At 38.4% G+C, this 19,440-nt stretch overlaps 3 protein-coding genes across 5 annotated transcripts; 1 reads left to right on the top strand and 2 right to left on the bottom strand.

Annotated features, from left to right (window-relative positions):
* The first annotated feature begins 35 nt into the window (after positions 1–35).
* LOC145908618 (uncharacterized) lies at positions 36–3,775 on the top strand. Its single transcript, XM_082995934.1, has 6 exons — positions 36–138; positions 741–867; positions 1,405–1,976; positions 2,151–2,294; positions 2,610–2,771; positions 2,880–3,775. Exons 2-6 carry the CDS (start codon positions 762–764, stop codon positions 3,417–3,419), a joined length of 1,524 nt encoding a protein of 507 aa, XP_082852060.1. The 5' UTR covers positions 36–138; positions 741–761; the 3' UTR covers positions 3,420–3,775.
* A 400-nt stretch (positions 3,776–4,175) lies between these two features.
* On the bottom strand, positions 4,176–9,659 carry LOC145908246 (sialin-like). Of its 3 annotated transcripts, none has more exons than XM_082995480.1 (12): positions 9,418–9,659; positions 9,018–9,134; positions 8,390–8,479; positions 7,842–8,075; positions 7,323–7,497; positions 6,704–6,825; positions 6,234–6,395; positions 5,771–5,887; positions 5,411–5,534; positions 5,179–5,312; positions 4,831–4,957; positions 4,176–4,774 (listed from the first exon to the last, which is right to left on the bottom strand). In XM_082995480.1, exons 1-12 carry the CDS (start codon positions 9,445–9,447, stop codon positions 4,695–4,697), a joined length of 1,512 nt encoding a protein of 503 aa, XP_082851606.1. In that variant the 5' UTR covers positions 9,448–9,659; the 3' UTR covers positions 4,176–4,694. The 3 variants fall into 3 exon arrangements, with proteins under 3 accessions (XP_082851606.1, XP_082851608.1, XP_082851609.1); XM_082995482.1 differs by having other exon boundaries at positions 4,176–4,771; XM_082995483.1 differs by having other exon boundaries at positions 9,018–9,088.
* A 1,066-nt stretch (positions 9,660–10,725) lies between these two features.
* LOC145909393 (sialin-like) lies at positions 10,726–14,593 on the bottom strand. The gene is made up of 11 exons (XM_082996783.1): positions 14,486–14,593; positions 14,100–14,189; positions 13,421–13,654; positions 12,831–13,005; positions 12,506–12,627; positions 12,163–12,324; positions 11,915–12,031; positions 11,582–11,705; positions 11,350–11,483; positions 10,831–10,957; positions 10,726–10,775 (listed from the first exon to the last, which is right to left on the bottom strand). The coding sequence occupies exons 1-11, from the start codon at positions 14,579–14,581 to the stop codon at positions 10,726–10,728; spliced, it is 1,431 nt and encodes a 476-aa protein (XP_082852909.1). The 5' UTR covers positions 14,582–14,593.
* Positions 14,594–19,440: the final 4,847 nt, after the last annotated feature.

Here is a 19,440-nt window from a genome sequence, read left to right as displayed (position 1 = left end):
TCAAACGAACTCCACACGGAAATGCCTACAATTTACTCATTCTGATGCAAGCAAACCCAAACACTGCGTTTAAGTTTTAGTGGTGATTAGGCATACGACAGAGGTCTTTAGTATCAAAGATATTGCTAAACACTCCAGGTAATGAAATGGAAGTAAGAATGGAAGGTTTTTTTGTTAAGTTGTGTATTCTTGCTGTCAATTGGAATAATGCTTATAACAACTGGCTGAAAGCATTAAAATTTCAACTCTTCTTTGCTGTGTTTTGTTAATGAAGACACATGCTGCACAACATAACCTTATTGCAACACACGAAAAATGTTACATGTATAAAAATTATTTCACAATAAGGCTGTAATTATACTTATGTATACCTAGGGTATTTATTAACGTCCATTGGTCAACAATATCGATTGTTAGGGTAATATTTGCCCAATTTAGCGTTAAAAAAACAAGTATTTGTAAGAGGGCATTGCATAAACAAATCCTTTAAATGGCTTGAATTTATCAGTGCGTTAGATTTGATATTATCTCATAAATGCAACGACCGTATGCACAGACGGCAATTCCAAAGCAAGGCATTTGGCCTTAATTAAAAACCAGTTGACGTTAGTTATGTCATAGCTGATTCATCACTTTCTATGTAATTTAAGAACCAGTAACCTAATGACCCAAGTATAGAGGTCCTGGTCTCACGTGGTGAAGCAATAAGACACGCTGTTATCTTAACCTGCTACCTTCAGCCATAAAGATATTTTGCAACGATGACGTCGACGATTGACGCAACATCCGTGGTTTCACTAGAAGATTTCACCAGCGATGATATGGGCATTGTTGCAACAGGGGAGCCGAGGGAAGCGCACGGCGCAGGTACAAGTGTTGTGACTTTTTAGACGTTCTTGTTGCAGTAATTTGTACGGTGTAACTGGGGCAGTATAGGATATTTATTATCTACACTTTATGAAGCATTTACATAAACCAAGTCAGAAGAGTGCAATATTGTAGAATGATAAACGACAAATTAGGCCACGTTTTCCATTGTTTTTTTGTGATGGATCTATTCTGGGAACCCGCTAAAGAGGAAACCGCCACAAGGCAAATTTAAACCATGATGTGTTATTTTACTGAAAGTGCAGATACGTGCGCATAAAATTATACACCACGAAAAGTTCACTTGAAAAAGATTATATGACTCACAGTGTATCCGAGTACATAATATGGTTTAAGTTGGCTTACATTGATACCAAAATATACGTAATCGTTTATCATGAGAGTTAGCCTGGAACACAGCCTTACGTTCACCGGGCCAAGTGTCGGTTGCTTCCTTGAACGGGCGAGGCGCACGCTATAGAACGAGGAAATAACCCAAGTGCGTAATTTGCATGTCTTTTTTGTATGTACACGTAGGTACGATGGCCGCCACCACCGCACAGGTAGATTCGACTGCAGCTGTGTTTGCCAACGCAACGACTGTCATTGAAACGACTACGCCCGTGGATGCCACAGCCACTGCAACCACGTTGGCCTCCACAACTACTGCCCAAACGTCAAATGTTGTAACGGAAACAACCACCCCGGTCGATACAACTACAATTGCTGAAACCACATTTGCTACATCCACTGTTACTGACACCACAGTTGCTACATCCACTGTCCCGGATACAACAGTTGCAGAAAGCACAACCGTTCACCCTGTTACTACTGTGACGAGCCAAGCAAATACGGTATCAGCAGGAGGGATCACCACTTCACCACCATCAAACGCTACCACCGATTTTCAAGCTTTAAATATTACCGCTGTGCCTTCGACAGCTTCACAGGGAAGTGTCGTCTCCACAACAAATGTTAATACCGTTACCCAGCCAAACAAAATTATTGGCTTGGACCCGTGGCTTTTTGGGGTGCTGGCGGGGGCCGTTGTGCTAGTGCTCATTATATTGATTGTCGTCATGATCTGCTTGATGCGGAAAAGACGAAGGGTAAGCAGCATTATGTTGCATGCAGTGTTTAATATGCGTTCCCAACAAGTTAATCATGACGCTGTTAACCACTAGACGAGCAAAATTATAAGACCACATTGTTTGTGAGGTTAGATATAACCCGTATTTCCAGGTATCTTTACAATGACCACAAATGTTTTGTATTTTGTGTAGTCGTTTAGGGTAAAAGCTGCACAAAACCCGCATTGGATATCGGATGCTGGTGCAGTCCAACTTAGCATAATTCCCAAGGATGAAATATGGAATTCGGAGTCAATCGAGGACAAAACCACCATGTATGTTGGAAATCAAACAACGGTAATGAGTATTAGTTGGTCTTGTAATTTCTGTGATAACTAGTAGAAGAGGTGTTAGATTCTAACACGCTTTATTTAACACCTTAGGCAGATTAGATTGCTTTGATCCCAACTTAATTCTCTTTACTGCGTAACAGCGAAGTAAACAATATTATTGCTCTGTGAAAATCCTGTGTAAGGGCGATTTGTTCCATTATCACGCAACAGTTTCCATAAAAAAGACGTAAATTTAACTCGTTTTGGCCTTCCCGGAAAATACTTATTTCTTTAGGCTTTTATGACAATTTCTCTTAATTCAACGGTTTATTTACGTCAGATCAACGTGTTTGACACCGATAACCAAGCATTTGCAAGTAGTCCCACCATCATCAGATTGACTCAAAAACAAAGGGAAGAAACCGACACTGACGACATCAGCAGCGTGGCGAGCACTGAGCAGAGCCAAGCATCCCCTAAACCCGGAAAAACACTTACTAAGGTTTGCTTGTCTGTTAATCCGCAATTGTTAGGCGAACAAAACGTTATACAACAACCTTTACATACGAGCTGTTGTAAGCACGTCATTTTAAACTCCACAATTTAACAGGTTAGCGTTCCGGTTATTGGCAAAACACCATCGGTTAGCGAAACAAGCGATGCGCCCAAAGCTGTGTCAGATACAGACGACGCCGTATCGGTTTTCAGTTCAAAATCGGACACCACACCAAAACGTAGTGTTGGCCAATCACTCGAATCATTCAAGACAACGAGCCCAGCGCACCAAACGGAAGCAAACAGCGCACCTCCAGCTCCACCTGCCGGCGAAAAAAATGCAGACGGTGTCCTGCCGCCACCACCACCAGCCCCACCTAGCGGAGCAAGCCCAAAAATAGAAAGAGATGTTACTGGAGCCCCAGTCGCTAATACAGGAGAAAAAGAACGTCAGACATCCTTTTTGCACAATGCTCCTACATCTCCCAAAGCTGGGATTCCACCACCACCGTCTAACACTGGCATTCCACCACCACCGTCTAACACTGGCATTCCACCACCACCCTCAAGCACTGGCATTCCACCACCACCCTCAAGCACCGGCATTCCTCCACCACCGTCTAGCACTGGCATTCCTCCACCACCACCATTATAAACATAGGCCTGAAATAAAACCTGACCATAGATATGCTACAAAAATGACTGAATTGACTGTGATCCAAAATCTAAATGCTATGCAATGTAAAAAAAACATGGGATTTACACAATGCAACAAAAAAAGTGGCTCTCCACTATAATTCAAGTATGCTACTGAAATATACTCTGACAAAAGATTTTACAAACTACCAATTAAAGTTTATGTGCTTTCTTTGGTATATTTCAGAGCTGTATTATACGTACTGTATTGAACAGTTTAATGTTGTTATTATTTACTGTATATAAGTTGGCACTTGTAACATGTAGGCTACTGCGTTTTATCACTGATATTTTGAAATAAAATCAACTATAAACCATCAGAAGACAAGCACTTGACTACCTTATGCACTTCATTTTGCTTTAATCTAAACTTAATGCAAATTATTAGACAAAATGTTTATAGAAGTTTCTTGGCAATGGTGTTGCTTTAAAAAGATTTCAATGCAAAAAAATAGAAAACTTTCAACATAAATACCACGAAACCAGCTGAATCCTTAGGTAGGCTACAGCAAGTTTCTGTGTTAATATTTTTTGTCTTTCATAACACAGCAATGAACTTTTCCACTAAATCAAGTACAATTTAAAAAAAATTAAAAAAGATATCTTCACACAATATATCATTTTCTGTTTGATTATAATTGTAGATCTAACTTGCACTTTGAGATGGTGAAAAGACTGATGGCAAATAGTTTCATCCCTTTATTATAACTAAAGCTGTAGTCAAATGGCATAAAACCTGTAATTCAGCACTAGCCTTCAATCTTAGTGTCTCAAAAAACAACCAGTACATTTTTAGCCCATAATTACAAACCTACCAAAGTGTAAACTGGTTTGATACAGCACATAACAAAACAAAACAGGGCGACTTTCTCAGTGTAACCAGCAACATCAACAGCAGCCAAACTTACTCATGCGTAACAAGCGGTATGTACACAATTTCACGTAACCAAATAAGCCAATTTGATTTATTTTAGTGAAAACTGCATGTACTTTGAAGATAAAATGACAATTTATATGCTTACGATCGTTGGTTTTCAGACAAAGTATTTAAATGCATGATTGACAAATCATATTTTTTTTTTTAAACTTCTGAAAATCTTAACATGAACTTCGGATACGGTAACCGTACGAAAAAGGGCGGCAAACATTGTTGGTGTGTTTTTGAATTTGTTATTAAATTTTGTTTTTATTCCTTATGACAATAGAAAAAAAGCACCCAAGCCAGAAATATTTATCAATGAAAATCTTCTGCACTGTTGTTTATAGATTTTTTTTCTTTTGTTTCCATTAGTGGTTTGATGTTTTCATGTTCTGCTGAAAAAATGTACAGTAAAATTGGTGTGTGGTTGTGATATTATTGGTGTACTGACCTTCTGTTTTAGTTTCATCCATAGCCCAAGACTGAACATGTGCTTTTGCAAAGAAAAGGAAGGAGAGTGCCCCAAATATTGCAATGCCAACTGCCAACCAGAAAATTTTCTGCCAGCTCCCAAGGGACTTAAAAAAAATTGTGTTTGTGGAGGAGCAATGAGTGATGCTTTTTAGGGTGTATTTCCAGGTTTTTAGCATTCTGTTGTTTGTCAAATACATTTCAGAAACACAAGGTAAACTAAAACATAATTACATTTATTGGAGAGTAAAAACTAAAGCAGTAGGCCAGGTTAGGTTTCTTCATTTATGTTTACAAAATAGAAATAACAATTCATTGAATTGCTTACATTATCAACCAGAAAGAGTCCTGAAACCTGAGGAGCAATGAACCCAATTGCGGAGTTGAAAGTATTTGATATGGAATATATAACACCACTATAAATCGGTGCTAAATCCAAGTATGAGCAGGTAAGTCCAGATGCTAAAACATGAATCAGTGTAAATATTATCTTTAGTTAGCTTTCTAATAATTTTTTTTAATGTAATGTTTTAACACCTTAAATTTTTAAAATTGATTACTTGTCATTCCCAGTATTCCAACTGTACATGCCAGTAGAATAACAACAGGATATGTTGTACATCCCAAATATATAACAGCCACTAGTGAAATGCATGATAGTAGCAATGGAGTTGTTGATGATATCTGTTATCCATATAAAAAAAATAATTACTTTTTTGGTAGTGTTAATGATTTCTACGGTCCCAGTAAACTTAATAGTCTTAGTTTTTAACAATTGAAAAGTGGTAAAATTTTGAGGATAAAAGAAAATCGACTTTGTCAAGTAAAAGTGGAATTGATTGCAATGGCACCATATCGAATTCAAAGAAGTCATGTTATATTTACAGAGTACAACACAAGCAAATAACTCATATTTTCACCTTGCGAACTGTTAACAAGGAAAATACTTTGGTTGTGATAAGTCCATCTGCTATCATTCCCCACAAAAGTGTTACAATCACGCGAAGTAAAAATGGAAGTGAGGAAAAAAATCCAGCCTGTGGTAAGGGTAGTTATTTAGTTTAATTCTTGCTTATGTGTGAGCCCAGTATATGTAAACATAAAGAGATTCAAGCAACTTTTTGAAGTTGTACTTCACAAACCAGGTGCAAGTGCATAATAATATAAGCAATATGACGGCGCTTGTCGCAACCTTTGCGCAATGGAAAACATTTTTGTCTCACATTATATACTTACTTTCAAACATCAAATCAAATATTGCATTGATCTTCAATTCATTTTATTTTTGTGAAATGGTAGAAAAAAAATTAGAATGTCATGGCTCCGAAAAAAACAAAGAATAGAGTTGAACCGGTAAATCACGGGTACCACAGAATCACTCACCGACTTGACGTCGAAACCTTGTACTCTAGCAAGATACATTGGACCGAGTGACGCTAAGCACAGTGTTGTCCAATTATCACTCATATGTGCCAGAAAGGTTCCCCAAAATGGAATTGAAGTAGCAATTGCTTTCCAAGGCACTGCTTTATTTTCTTGTGGAATCTAATTTTACAATAAACATATAAGTGGCCTTGCAGGGTTGGTTTTTCTCTTACTATTGCTTTTGAAACGAAACTCTACACCACAACACATGCCCCACCCCAAGCATTTGTACATGGCTAGTGCGTTTAACTTGTAAAGTAAACCCATATATGTTTTGAAAACGCAAAGCTCCCCAAAAAATGTTTTAACACATGATAGTGTTGATGTTTATATTATCTTTAGACGCGACTGTTTGACAGTGAGCATGTCGTTTGTTGCAGTGTTGCATGGCTCGAGTTACAAATTTTTGCTAAGTTATATGTATTTACATTTTGTAATCCGATGCTTTCTTGAATGTATTTCCTCTCCTGCTCTGAAATTCGCGGGTGTTCTGCTGGGCTGTCGTGGATCAATGCAAACCAGCATAGGGACCACACTATCCCAAATGCTCCTGTGTGATCAGTCAATATTTCAGTTTGATTGTTTAAAGCATGATATGTGCGTTTATCAAGGTGTACTATAAAGAGCCCCATTCCACACGTTATGTGCTTAAATGATTGGAGTTTTGTGTCTGGCTACATGTATATACTATAGGCTATTACACATATAATATTGTGTGGCTGGCATATTAACCACGGTTTAATAATAAAACAAGTTGCTGATACAGTAAAAGTGGAATTGATCGCAATGACACTATATCGTTGATACGATAGCTGTGATCGCCAAGCAAGGACCTTTGCGATTCTGCCGATCATGCCATTGCATGAAACATAACTGCGTTACTACTACAGTGTGTTGCTTTGTCCCACACATCCTGCTTTTCGTGTAGGAAGGTGTACAGATAACAGCAAAGGTTTACCAATATCATTCGCAACACACTGTTTTTGCATCCGATCAACCAAGTACATTGAAATGTTTCGGGCACGCTTTTGTCGAATGTCCACTTACCTGTGACATAAAATGAAGCTTCCCAACCAACCGAACTCACAATCATGCCAACTATGGGGAATACCAGACAATTCCCCATCGAGAAACCGCCAAAGGTGACCGACACCAATCTGCTTCTTTCCAACGGAGGCGCCCATAATCCCCACGCTGTGATTGTGGTTGGAAAAGTAACGCCCTGCGAAGCAAGTGCAAATGAGCTTGCTCGAAATTCTATTCTTGCTTAGTAGGCGTTTTGGTTTTATGCCAATGTACGCTTTGGCGGGAAGGAGCATATACTATTTCCAAAGCGATAAAATGGGGGAAGTCAAGTTTTTATCAAGATCTTTTCGCAGAAGTGACATTTCCAGAGATGCCGAGTGCGAACGTTATGCGCTAACATTGGGCCACGGGCTCATTTTTGTCTTTAAGATTATACAAAATTTGACATAATTATGATATAGGCGGATGGTGATTTTATGTCTTTTGGACTGCTGCAAAACAAAGTACGATTGTGCCAAGTGGACTATGAAGATACCGTACATGCAAAAATCCTATAAATGTCCGCATGGCAATGAGGAGGTATATGCTCTGTCGTGCCAATGTTGGTATCAGCAGTGTCAACGTTGATGTGACAAGTCCGCTTATTCCGAAGACCAAGCGGATTCCGAAGCGTTTAGCCAGCAGTGCTCCTGGTACGTTCATGAACATGTAGCCATAATAGTAGCAAGCTAAGACCAGGGTCTGCTGGGAAATCGTCCAGTGAAATTCGCCAACCTTTATAAAAAGTCAGATAAATTTACTTTACACGATGTCTTAGAAATTAAGAGAAAGGCAGATATATAAACCTATAATCGGGTCGGGTGTATATTACACAATAATATAGCAAGATGTTGTTCAGCTTTAGCTGATTAAGAGGCGCTGCAATAAACGTAGCGTCATGCTGCCAAACAAAAGCACAAATAGACTAAAATACGTTTTTACCATGCTTAATTTTTTATCTGCCATATTGGCCATAGTTTCAAATCACCATACACTTGTATTAATGTCGTTGGACATATACGCACAGCATTAGACATGTATTTACTAACCCTCGATGTTTTTGATACTGTTTCGTTTGGCGCAAAGCACTCGCTTTCGTAAGAGTAGTTGGATGTGCTAGTGTTTGATGTGGTGTCCACCTGAATGACAAAAAATACAATCTATTAATTTAAATTCTAAATATTTTGACTTTCGTGCAAGCTTTTGAGAGATATGTGGTAACATTCTTTTGCATATATGCACGTTTTCAGTTTATGTATAGACTACACATATTTACTATAGGGAATGTGACCTGATAAGGCAAAGAGTGTCACGCGAAATCTCGTTTTACAACACTTATTCCTTTAATTGGTCTATCTCAGTAAGTGCCGATAATACAATGGAAAAGAAGGAGTGTTGCTACACGAAATTCAAACCCTCCCTTTAAATAGGTCTTGAGTGTGTTTTAAGGCGTTTCAATGAACAAGCCTAATGTAAGCTTGTGTAGAAATAAGACTAGTGTTGTGCTATAGCTCGAAACACAATGATTTACAATTAAAAATGTAGTGATCTTCTGGCATAAACGTACTGTATTTTTACGACGTTTCGTCTGCCATGCGGCGAGACTTCATCAGGTGGAACGCAACAAGTGAATCACACGGAAACACGCAGGGGCACAAAAATTTCACATTGACTTACCATTGCGAGTATTGCCACGTTAATTCCATTCCTCAGCGAGTAGACGTTGATAACACCGAGGGTTATCATTCCTGCAAGAACGTATCGTGTCTTCACGTAACAGCCAGGGGTTTTCCCCTACGTGGAAAATATTTCATAATGAATTGAAATGAATTGTCCAGATTTAAACATGGACAACGCTATGTAGAGGCTAATAAGTTTATTGTTGTAATTTTCCGCAATATTGAATTAGGCGAACGGCCACATATACTTTGAAACGCGATCGACAAAGTCGCCAATGAAGATTGGTGATTAGATTGCCCGAGGTTCGAACCAAATGCCCTAAGGCAATTTAACTACCATAATAATATTCCAATGACCAAATTTCCTTCGCCAAAATAAGTTTTAACAAATTACTGACCTCCATTAACTGTGCAGTTGACGGCTCCATCCTATTATTTTCCTTAACAAGCTATTGGTAAACATGCACAAATCAGAATGCTGTGTAAACTGAGCACGCTTTGGTACTTTTGTCAACGGATGGAAGTTCATGTATGCCTGAAAGTTCCTGTATGTCTGTGTCAATACTTTCACGCCACTGGCATTTTAGCTCTACTGAAATGAAATAATTGACGCTTCCTTTGTGATACTGGGAGGTAATATAATGCCAGACATATACATTTCCCGGTTGTTATATTTTTCTGCTAACAACCGAAAGGTTAACGCTGCATTTTCCTTTTACTGCTGCTAAACGATGCGCAAAACAGGATGAGGTGACGAAAAATACAGTCTGTTATGACAGATATAGTTGCAACTCTGCTGCCTATTGATGTTTCAGAAGGCTTAACATTGGTTGGGTCGGCCAATCCACATTCAGCTAAAATGCATCTTAAAACCCACTCATAGCTCTATCCTCCCAAGGGAGCCCAAATTACCACAGGAAAGAACTGAAACATTCTCTGTTCAATCAAGCATGACGTACGTCAGCCATGCGCACAATTCATGCCAAGAGATATTTTACCAATAGAAATAATGCGCGGTTTGTCATTTTATTCGATTATTTTAGCAATTGAAAATAAGTACAACAAAAACTAAGTAATTTTGCACCCTTGTTGCCATAAAGTTTTTTTTTTTTGCAGCGTCCGACGTCTGCAAATAATTCTTCAGGGCTGATTTCTCATTCGGAACACAAACAATTTTATATCCCCAAAATAAACAGAGCATGGTTCCCTGCGGCCAAAAACAACACGAGGATTAAAACTTCTTTGTTCACTTTCAATGTAAAGGGTAGAGCCGTTCAAGCTTTCACCAAGGAAGATTTTAGTGTTGCTGTTGTACCGATGTAAAATAAACAAATTATTCCACTACGCTAGATTTTATGACTCTCAAAAACATTCGACATAACTTTTTTCGAGTGCGTCGTTATTATATTCTATTAGGGATGAATGCGTCATCGGTTTGTTAAAGTGGGATCCACTTCCATACAGGAAATACCTGGCGTGATAACGAAACTATTAATTACAGCGTATCCTCATTTTGTATTTGCATATTAAATAACCTGATAATTTCGAATATTCACTCAATTTTTCCACGTAATAATTTCACACCGGTTTCTGTTTATCACTTATAGAAAGTTGAAACTAAGTTAGATAAAAAGTCGTCAAAATGTCAGACGGAAATATCAGCACCACATTGAGGAATGTTTGGAAAAAATCTTCTGCACTGTTGTTCATGCATTTGATTCCCTCATTTCCATTAGTGGTTTATCATCAATTTCCTCTGTAAAAAAGTATTGTGGAATTGGTGTGTGCTTGTAATATTATTGTTTGCCGACCTCCGTTTTTTATTTTCTCCATAGCCCAAGACTGTACATGTGCTTTGGCAAGGAAAAGAAATGAGAGTGCCCCAAATATTGCAATGCCAATTGCCAACCAGAAAACTTTCTGCCAGCTGCCCAGGGACTGAAAAGTGTAAGAGTTAATAAGTATTTGAGCTAAGCATTTTGTCATATTAACGTCAGAACAGTTTTGCAGCACGTATTTAAACTAATCAGGATTGTTTAACAAACTAAAAGTAAAAAGTTAAGATAGAAACATAATTTAATCAGACGTAGGAACACAAATCACGGATTTCCTGATAATTCTGAGAATAAAAAGTCTATCTGTGACATCGGTCAGGTCAACTCTGTATAATAACGGAACTACACCAACCGCGTCATTCAAACTGATGATGGCATAAGTTCTTGCCGAAACGTATTTCAAACATGACAATGTTAATAACAATATGGGCCAGTCTTTTTATTCTTAGAATTAATCAGACGGATAACAGAATAACAATTAATTGAATTGCTTACATTATCAACCAAGAAAAGCCCAGAAACCTGAGGAGCAATGAACCCAATTGCGGAGTTGAAAGTATTTGATATGGAATATATAACACCACTATAAATCGGTGCTAAATCCAAGTATGAGCAGGTAAGTCCAGATGCTAAAACATGAATCAGTGTAAATATTATCTTTATTTAGCTATCTAATAATTTTTTTTAATGTATTGTTTTAACACCTTAAATTTTAAAAATTGATTACTTGTCATTCCCAGTATTCCGACTGCACATGCCAGTAGAATAACAACAGGATATGTTGTACATCCCAAATATATCACAGCCACTAGTGAAATACTTGATAGTAGCAATGGAGTTGTTGATGATATCTGTCAAACATTTTTGAATGACAAAATTAAAACACAACAAGTGTCCTGTCTAATTTAATCCCACTCTTTGTATCATTCAAATTAAAAGACAACGAAAAGTTTATTTGACAAGTAAAACCAATCCCTTTTTGGTCACGATGCTTTCACCACCTATTTCAAATAAGTCCTGTCATATTTACGCAGTGCAACATAATAATGCATATATTCACCTTTCGAACTGTCAACAAAGACAATACTTTGGTTGTGATAAGTCCATCTGCAATGAATCCCCACAAAAGTGTTACAATCACACGAAGGAGAAATGGTAGTGAGGAGAAAAAACCAGCCTGTAACAAAGGGAGTTAGGCCTATTTAGTTTAATTTTTGCTTGCGTTAAACCCAATCTAAATAAGCATTCAAATTATTAAGCCATATGTAATTGCTCGCGGAAAATCATACGTGTCATAGAATCACTCACCGACTTGACGTCGAAACCTTGTACTCTTGCGATATACATGGGGCCGAGTGACGTTAAACATAGTGTTATCCAATTGTCACTCATATGCGCAATTAAGGTTCCCCAAAATGGTGGGGAGGTAGCAATAGCTTTCCAAGGCACTCCTTTGTTTCTTCTAGGAACCTAAGTTTACCATTTAAACGTAGAAGATCTTGCAGAGTTAGTCTGTCTAGATGTAATCTTTTACTATTGGATAGTAATGGAGTAAACTTGTTTTATTTTGTACAAATCTTTTGGGTATAATCGTTTGTTGCAGTGTTACATGACTCGAGGTATAAATTATTTCTAAGCTTGATGTATTTACATTTTGCAACCCGATGCTTTCTTGAATATATTTCCTCTCCTGCTCTGAAATTCGCGGGTGCTGTGCTGGGCTGTCATGGATCAATGCAAACCAGCATAGGGACCACACTACCCCAAATGCTCCTGTGCGAAATAAGTCAATATTTCAGTCTGTGTGTGCTTTGTCTGTTTCAATGAAGGGAATCTGTTTTTCGTTGAGGAAATTGTACAACATGCAGAGAAGTAAGTATGATAAATAATGTTTGTCAGGAACACGCAACCAGGTCTTTTGCTTTGGATCAATCTTGTAACCTTACACAATTGTCAGAAAAAATGCCACGACTTACCTGTAACGTAAAATGAAGCTTCCCAACCAACCGAACTCACAATCATGCCTACTATGGGGAATATCAGACAATTCCCCATCGAAAAACCGCCAAAGGTGACCGACACCAATCTGCTTCTTTCCAACGGAGGCGCCCATAATCCCCACGCTGTGATAGTGGTTGGAAAAGTAACGCCCTGCGAAGCGACATAAATTTTCTCTGCCTTTTGACGCCTTATGGTTTATGTTGATGTGGGGTTTAACATGTGGTAGCTTATTTCCTGCAGGTCAGAAATAGATCAGACCATTCATAGATAGAGACCTTATGGCGGCAAATTTTTCACAGTATTCTGAACGATTAATATCGATTAGTAGGGTACCACAAATAGTGCAATATAAATTTTGATATATGCAAACGCTGGTATGGTCTTAGTGTCTCGTGTTTTTCAAAATTTGACGCATTCAGCAATAGGCTGAGGGCCATTCGAATCTAACTGGTATGAACTACCAAGTTAGATTCGAATGACCCCAAGCCTATTTGTACGAACTTCAACACAAAACGTGGCCTTCAAAGATGTAGGTAGGCTACAGTGGGCTATGCAGATACCGTACATGTAAAAATCCTATGATGGTCCGGACGGCAACGAGCAAATATATGCTCTGTCGTATCAATGTCGGTATCAGCAGAGTCAACGTTGATGTGACAAGTCCGCTTAATCCGAAGACCAACCGGATTCCGAAGCGTTTAGCCAGCAATGCTCCCGGTACGTTCATGAACATGTAGCCGTAGTAATAACTCGCTATGACCAAAGTCTGCTGAGAAATCGTCCAGTGAAATTCGCCAACCTGTGAATAACAAAAATCATATTTTACAGAGTAGGCCCAGCGATCGATTATATAAATAGAACACAATAATTAATTGCATTGGCAACGATAAAACCACAAAGTCGTCGCGTCAAGAAAGCATTAAAACAACTATGGCGAGGACTAAGGAAAAAGTTCATATTGGGTTTCTGCCAAATCTTATTAAGAGATGTCGTGCTACGCAAGGTTTTTTTGACATCTTCTGGTTGCGAAGCAATGTATATTTGATAAATGTAGCTTATATGTACTCAGTGTAAGAGACACATGTTCTAGGTCAAATGCGCACGCCAACAAGTTCTGTTGTACAATCTTTTGGATCTGTTATTTTGGTAGTTTCTTAGAATCACCAAACAGTCCTAAATTCATGCCTTAATATTCGTGTTGCTGGCACTCAGTACCAACATCTTCCAAAGCGTACATTGCTTACCCTCGTGCTTTTCGAGACAGTTTCGTTTGCTGCGAAGCAATCGCTTTCATAAGAGTAGTTGGATGTGCTGGCGTTAGATGTGGTGTCAACCTGTTTGAGAAAAAGTGACTTTTATCAATGCAAATTGCTGCAGAGCTAACTTTACACTAAGTATGACTTTCTCGATTATAAATGACAACAGTCTTCCAAATTACGCACGATTTTATCATTCCCAAGTTCATTTTGACGGATTACAGGGACGATAAATTTTCTCTTGTTACATTGCATTTGATGTGACAAGCATGGAAAATGGAATAGCATTGCAGACATGGCGTATTAACGATCACGTCCGATGTGAGCTGACACAACTGGTGTTGGCGTTGTGCTGTAGCCCGAAATATACGTACCATAGCGAGTATTGCAACGTTGATTCCGTTTCTCAATGAGAAGACGTTGATAACACCGAGGGTGATCATTCCCGCAAGAACGTATCGTGTCTTCATATAACAGCCAGGGGTTTGTCCCTAAAATTGGAAAATATTTTTAGTGTTTCGTAAATTATAATTAGGTTTTCACATCGGGTAAGTGAATGTTTAACAGCATTGCAAAGGAATAAATGATTGATAAAATAACGTTTCTTGGCCTTGTGATGAACTTTTTCAACACCAAGCATTCTAATTTGGTTGCATATTTTTAAAGGCAATTACAACGGCCATATGAATTGTCCTATCACAATATGCACACACCAGTGTGTTTTGGAACTCGACAAACCAAAACCTATTGAGATTTGCAACCTTGGGGTTCAAAGCAATAGCTCTTATGCAGTAGAGTAGGATATAGCAGTAAACACAGCATCTGTTTAACATTAAATAACTTGCTGCTGACGCTACCAGTTTTTAAGCTCTACTGGCAAAGGAACCATTTGTTTGATCGGCGTTTCGTTCGTCAAGCGATTGACCTTATCAGGACAAAGTTCGTGAATGCAAACAACACATTACCCTTCCCATATTACATACAGCTAAAAACATGTTGCTAACCTCAGTCAAAACTGCAGATGATTGTTTCATTTTGCACTAGCCTTTGAAAAGCTATATTAAATATTTGTAGGTCTGTCTGCAATAGAAATGTATACGTAGCATGTATTACTCCCTTCGTAAAAAGTACTTGTGGGGGATCTCTGGCATAAACCGTATTTCCATTGTTTCACTGGTGGCTAATTTCCGGGATGTAGGATAGTTTTTTTGTTTTTCCCTTATCAAGCAAAATGTCTGCGCTATATTTCCCTTTGGCTGGTGCACGAGTGAGCGAAGCAATACGAAACTGATGGTTTGTGTTAAGCTTTGTCTGCAATTGTATGCAAATGTACTAAAACTATACACATTGATTAGTTCGGTAGGTTTTTAAATACGCCTCAGCCTACACTTTGAAACTTACTGATAAATCTGTTCAAAAATCATCACTGACAGCAGCTAAAACACTCTTTGATCAGTCAAGCGTGACGTACGTCAGCCATTCACCAACCGTTGCCATGCACCAAATATTAGACTGGAATTAATTTAAAAAAAATTGTTGGTATCTAATGACTCAAAACAGATTAATTTGTAAGAGTTTCACAGGTAAACACGAATACGATAACTTTACATTTTCTTCTGTTTTTCCTCCTTTTCTCTTGTCCAAACCCAACAAACATTCCTTCAGAGCTGATTGCTCATAGGGAACGCCACAAACTTTGCTTAAGGGGCACGGTTTCTTCAAGAAACACCGTCACACCCGAAACATCGAGCAAGGAAATTTGCGTGCTTGTTGGTTTCTTTGATGCTCCTCTATATCATGGCCCCTGCGGCCCATACCAAAACGCTGATTAAGATTGGAAAACGTTTTTCGCGTTAAATCTAAAAAACGTGTTGTTTCATTCGTTCAAGTTTTTACAACGAAAGGTTGTGCTTGGTTTCATCAGGTGAGGGGTTAATTTTGCCTAATCTTTTGTAACATTTAATTAATTTAAAGGCCTGTTAAGGTTGTTCTTTAGATCGATCCCAACATTTGCATGCTGCTCGTTGTTCTATTTTGTGGTGTGACTTTGCTTGCCTTGCATGATTGTTTGTTTTCCAACACTAGCATAAGCACTAATAACATGGCGCCAAATCGCAGTTAAAACACGTGCGTTTTAGTTAGGATCACGCTATGCACATTCTCGTGATGTTGGGATCGAATATGATGGAACGACTGGGAAAAATACCTCGTATTATATGTAGTGAATAGCTCCTAGTAAAATTATAGCAATATTTATAACTGTGTTACATTTTATTTTACATGCTGCAACCTGGACAATATGATTCAGCTCTGGTGAGGCATCTTTAATCTATTGGTGAGTTGTTACTTTCGTTTGTATCAGAAAACATGGCAATTTTTTATCATTAACTTTTTTTTCAGAATGAAACAAACCCGGACTCTTGTTTTCCACTTGAATAATAACTAATATAAATTGGAATTTTCTTTGTTGCTTGGCGTTTAAATTTGACAAATAATGAACAGACTTGCCCAGTTTTTTCACTTCAGGTCAGTGTTGCGTTAAATTTACGTAACGTGTTTACTAACAAACTGTTAAATTTTGTCATTACAGGTATATGGAATCGTTATTTGCTTTCATACTTGCGAATATGGTTTTAAATCCGATTTCTAAAAATCCAACACAGCAACTACATCACCTACTCTGGAAAGACAGATGTGTGTTCGTGGAAGATTATTTCACCTTTTTAATCGTAACGCTTGTGTATTTACTTCGCTGTTGTATGATTTCTGTTGTGGTGGCGCGGCATTGTTTGTGTTGTAAGTTAGAAAACTACGTTCACGACGTTTATAGCTGAACCGCCGGGTGCACACGGCGGTGTTGCTTTCAACGTTGTGAACACAGAGCATAGGATGGTTACGCTAACTTGCGGTATGCGATTCAACTGTTTAAAATCGGTTGCACAAAAAGTAGCGAAAAAACACATGTCTTTTGCGCAAACACAAAAACACAGCGTAAATAAAAAAAAGGGGGAAATATGTTTGTTGGTTTAGAAAAGGGAAAAAGGGAGACGTAATATATTACAATAAAAGGACATCCTTTTTAGCAAGCGAGTTTGTTGTCCACGCTAAGGTCTTCGAAGCGCTTCGTTTCAGTTTATCGCATACTCATTGGCATCGTCATTGTCACTGAAAAAAACAGGCTTGGAAAAATTAAATGCATCTAACGACATTTTCTGCTGCAGAATGCAAAATAATAGAAACTAGCACATGTTCGATTATGTAGGGATAAAAACAATAAACACCGCGGTGAGAAGTAGGAAAACAAAGATGTAAAATTTTAAACGACTAACATGCAACCCATTCCCCCACAGGTTGTAGCGCTGCTTGGACCTCTACAAGCAAATGATAGTAGTAAGCAAGAACCGCCTTCACACAATTTGTGTTTTTTTTTATTGCCGTAACGCTCCGGCACGAACAAAATTAACATCTCGCACCTGATTAGGAAGCAGGACTCGCGTGGTATGTGGTACAAGTGAGTTATTGAATCAGGATTATTCACTAACACGACCATGAATCCTTATTTATGTGGTAGCATGAGGCAGCTAACATGCAAATCGCTGTTGATATGAGGCGCGTTGAAGTGTTGCATCATAAGTACGGCTTGGTCGACACTTCACGGTTATACGACAACATACGATTGGGACCCAAAAAATCGAAACCTTTTATTCCGCCAAAAGCAAAGTTTGGGGGGACCAACTATTTGGAGACAAAATAAGTAGTAATCCAGCATGAATGCGAGGTTGGGCACAAAAAACTAAAGTCGGAAAATAAAGAGTTAGAGTTATGTGTTTGCGACACATTGGCCATTACAACCAAATGCACATAACTGGTAAAAATGAGACGAAAAACAAATCCTTAAAATCAACTGATCATAAAATTATTAACGTATTTAATAATGTATTAAAATCCAAACACAGCGATCTTCAGACAGCTCAGATCGATTTATTTAGAGAAAAATATATTTCGCCTAAAACGGCATCATCAGTTTCTCCATTTTGGTAAATTTCTCCGATCGCTGTGTTTGGATTTTAATACATTATTATTGATACGGTGTGCGATCGACAGCCTGCCAGGGGCCTTTGGTTTTTTTGATCCAGATTTGATTTACTAATCACATATTAACGTATTTTTTATTTCAATTTTTTATCCTGCGCGCTTTTGGTAGATTGCACATCATCATGGTATAAGTGTTGTTTCGCACATGATCCAATCCTTTATCTTTTCCGTTGATGCTCCAGTCAATGATCGACACGACGTCAGGGAGTTCTGAACCTGTAACCTACCGCTTACCCTATAACCTGCTGCTGCACAAACTACTCCAGACACTAACTGACCTGACACACTTTTCTTGCTTTAAATTCATTTAAGGGTGCAATTGTTTTTAAGTGTGTCTTGAATATCACCCAACGAGGGTTAAATGGATTCAACTGTAATGTGTAGAAATGATGCAAACGTCTCCCGGTTTAGTCTGGTGGTTAAGATTCCTTACTATTCACATTAGGACGAAGTTCACGGTTCGAACCTCGCTGTGAAATTTGCGCCCATTGTTTTTTCAAAAAATACTTTAAACAAAAGTTATAACGACAACTCCGTCTCCAACGAACCGTCGTCAGTTGTGGTGTAGAGGTTAAAGTCACATTCATGTAATGCTCTGCACCCGAGTTCGAACCCCGGTAAAGTTAACATCTTTCTCCATAACCGATAAGTCACATTGGGTTCGAACTATCCTCTTAAACTTAAACTGGCGATCCTCCTTAATACGGAGGTCTGATTCCATAACATAATCTCCTTCACTCTAAATAAACAAATATCTCCATGTTAACAAATCTTCAAGCAGTCAGTAACAGTGAGAAAAAATTCAGAACCTTACTCTGCATTATCTTAAGGCCCGGGATTAACCCAACATGATATAAGTTCCATCACTATCGCCACTGTAACGCTCGGGTTTAACCCACCAACCATAATGTAATTCATGTAATGCCTTTCAGTAACAAATAACAACTGTCCCGGTAATTACCATGACATGCTCTCCAGTATCGTAAGGCCCCGGGATTAACCCATCTGTCACCGCTATCCCAATGAATTAATCGTAAGGCCCCGGGATTAACCCAACTATCATCGCAGTCGTCATCGCATGGTTGATAAAAACTAACTTAACCTAAACAAAAAATCAAGAAAAAACAAGGGGACATACACAAATTTTTCTTAAATTTTGCAAAATCATTGGCTGACTAATCTCCTCATGCACCCGCTTCTGAGTTGGCCACCTGCCTATGCCCCCTGATGGGAC

Source organism: Ascidia mentula, chromosome 7, assembly GCF_947561715.1.
Source record: "Ascidia mentula chromosome 7, kaAscMent1.1, whole genome shotgun sequence".
Taxonomy (NCBI): Eukaryota; Metazoa; Chordata; class Ascidiacea; order Phlebobranchia; family Ascidiidae; genus Ascidia; species Ascidia mentula.
The sequence above is the reverse complement of the archived record's forward strand: the minus strand, read 5'-3'. Positions and strand labels throughout refer to the sequence as shown.

Excerpts from the sequence above, each read along its gene's own strand:
- LOC145908618 (XM_082995934.1), top strand. The coding sequence starts at position 762 with ATGACGTCGACGATTGACGCAACATCCGTGGTTTCACTAGAAGATTTC. Across the intron at positions 2,295-2,609 it reads ATGTTGGAAATCAAACAACG|ATCAACGTGTTTGACACCGA; the intron begins GTAATGAGTATT and ends TATTTACGTCAG. Across the intron at positions 2,772-2,879 it reads CCGGAAAAACACTTACTAAG|GTTAGCGTTCCGGTTATTGG; the intron begins GTTTGCTTGTCT and ends ACAATTTAACAG.
- LOC145908246 (XM_082995480.1), bottom strand. The coding sequence starts at position 9,447 with ATGGAGCCGTCAACTGCACAGTTAATGGAG. Across the intron at positions 7,498-7,841 it reads CATTTATAGGATTTTTGCAT|GGCGTTACTTTTCCAACCAC; the intron begins GTACGGTATCTT and ends CTTGCTTCGCAG. Across the intron at positions 5,535-5,770 it reads CCTTGTTAACAGTTCGCAAG|ATATCATCAACAACTCCATT; the intron begins GTGAAAATATGA and ends TATGGATAACAG.
- LOC145909393 (XM_082996783.1), bottom strand. The coding sequence starts at position 14,581 with ATGAAGACACGATACGTTCTTGCGGGAATGATCACCCTCGGTGTTATC. Across the intron at positions 12,628-12,830 it reads AGCTTCATTTTACGTTACAG|GAGCATTTGGGGTAGTGTGG; the intron begins GTAAGTCGTGGC and ends TATTTCGCACAG. Across the intron at positions 11,484-11,581 it reads CGGAATACTGGGAATGACAA|CATCTGGACTTACCTGCTCA; the intron begins GTAATCAATTTT and ends TTCATGTTTTAG.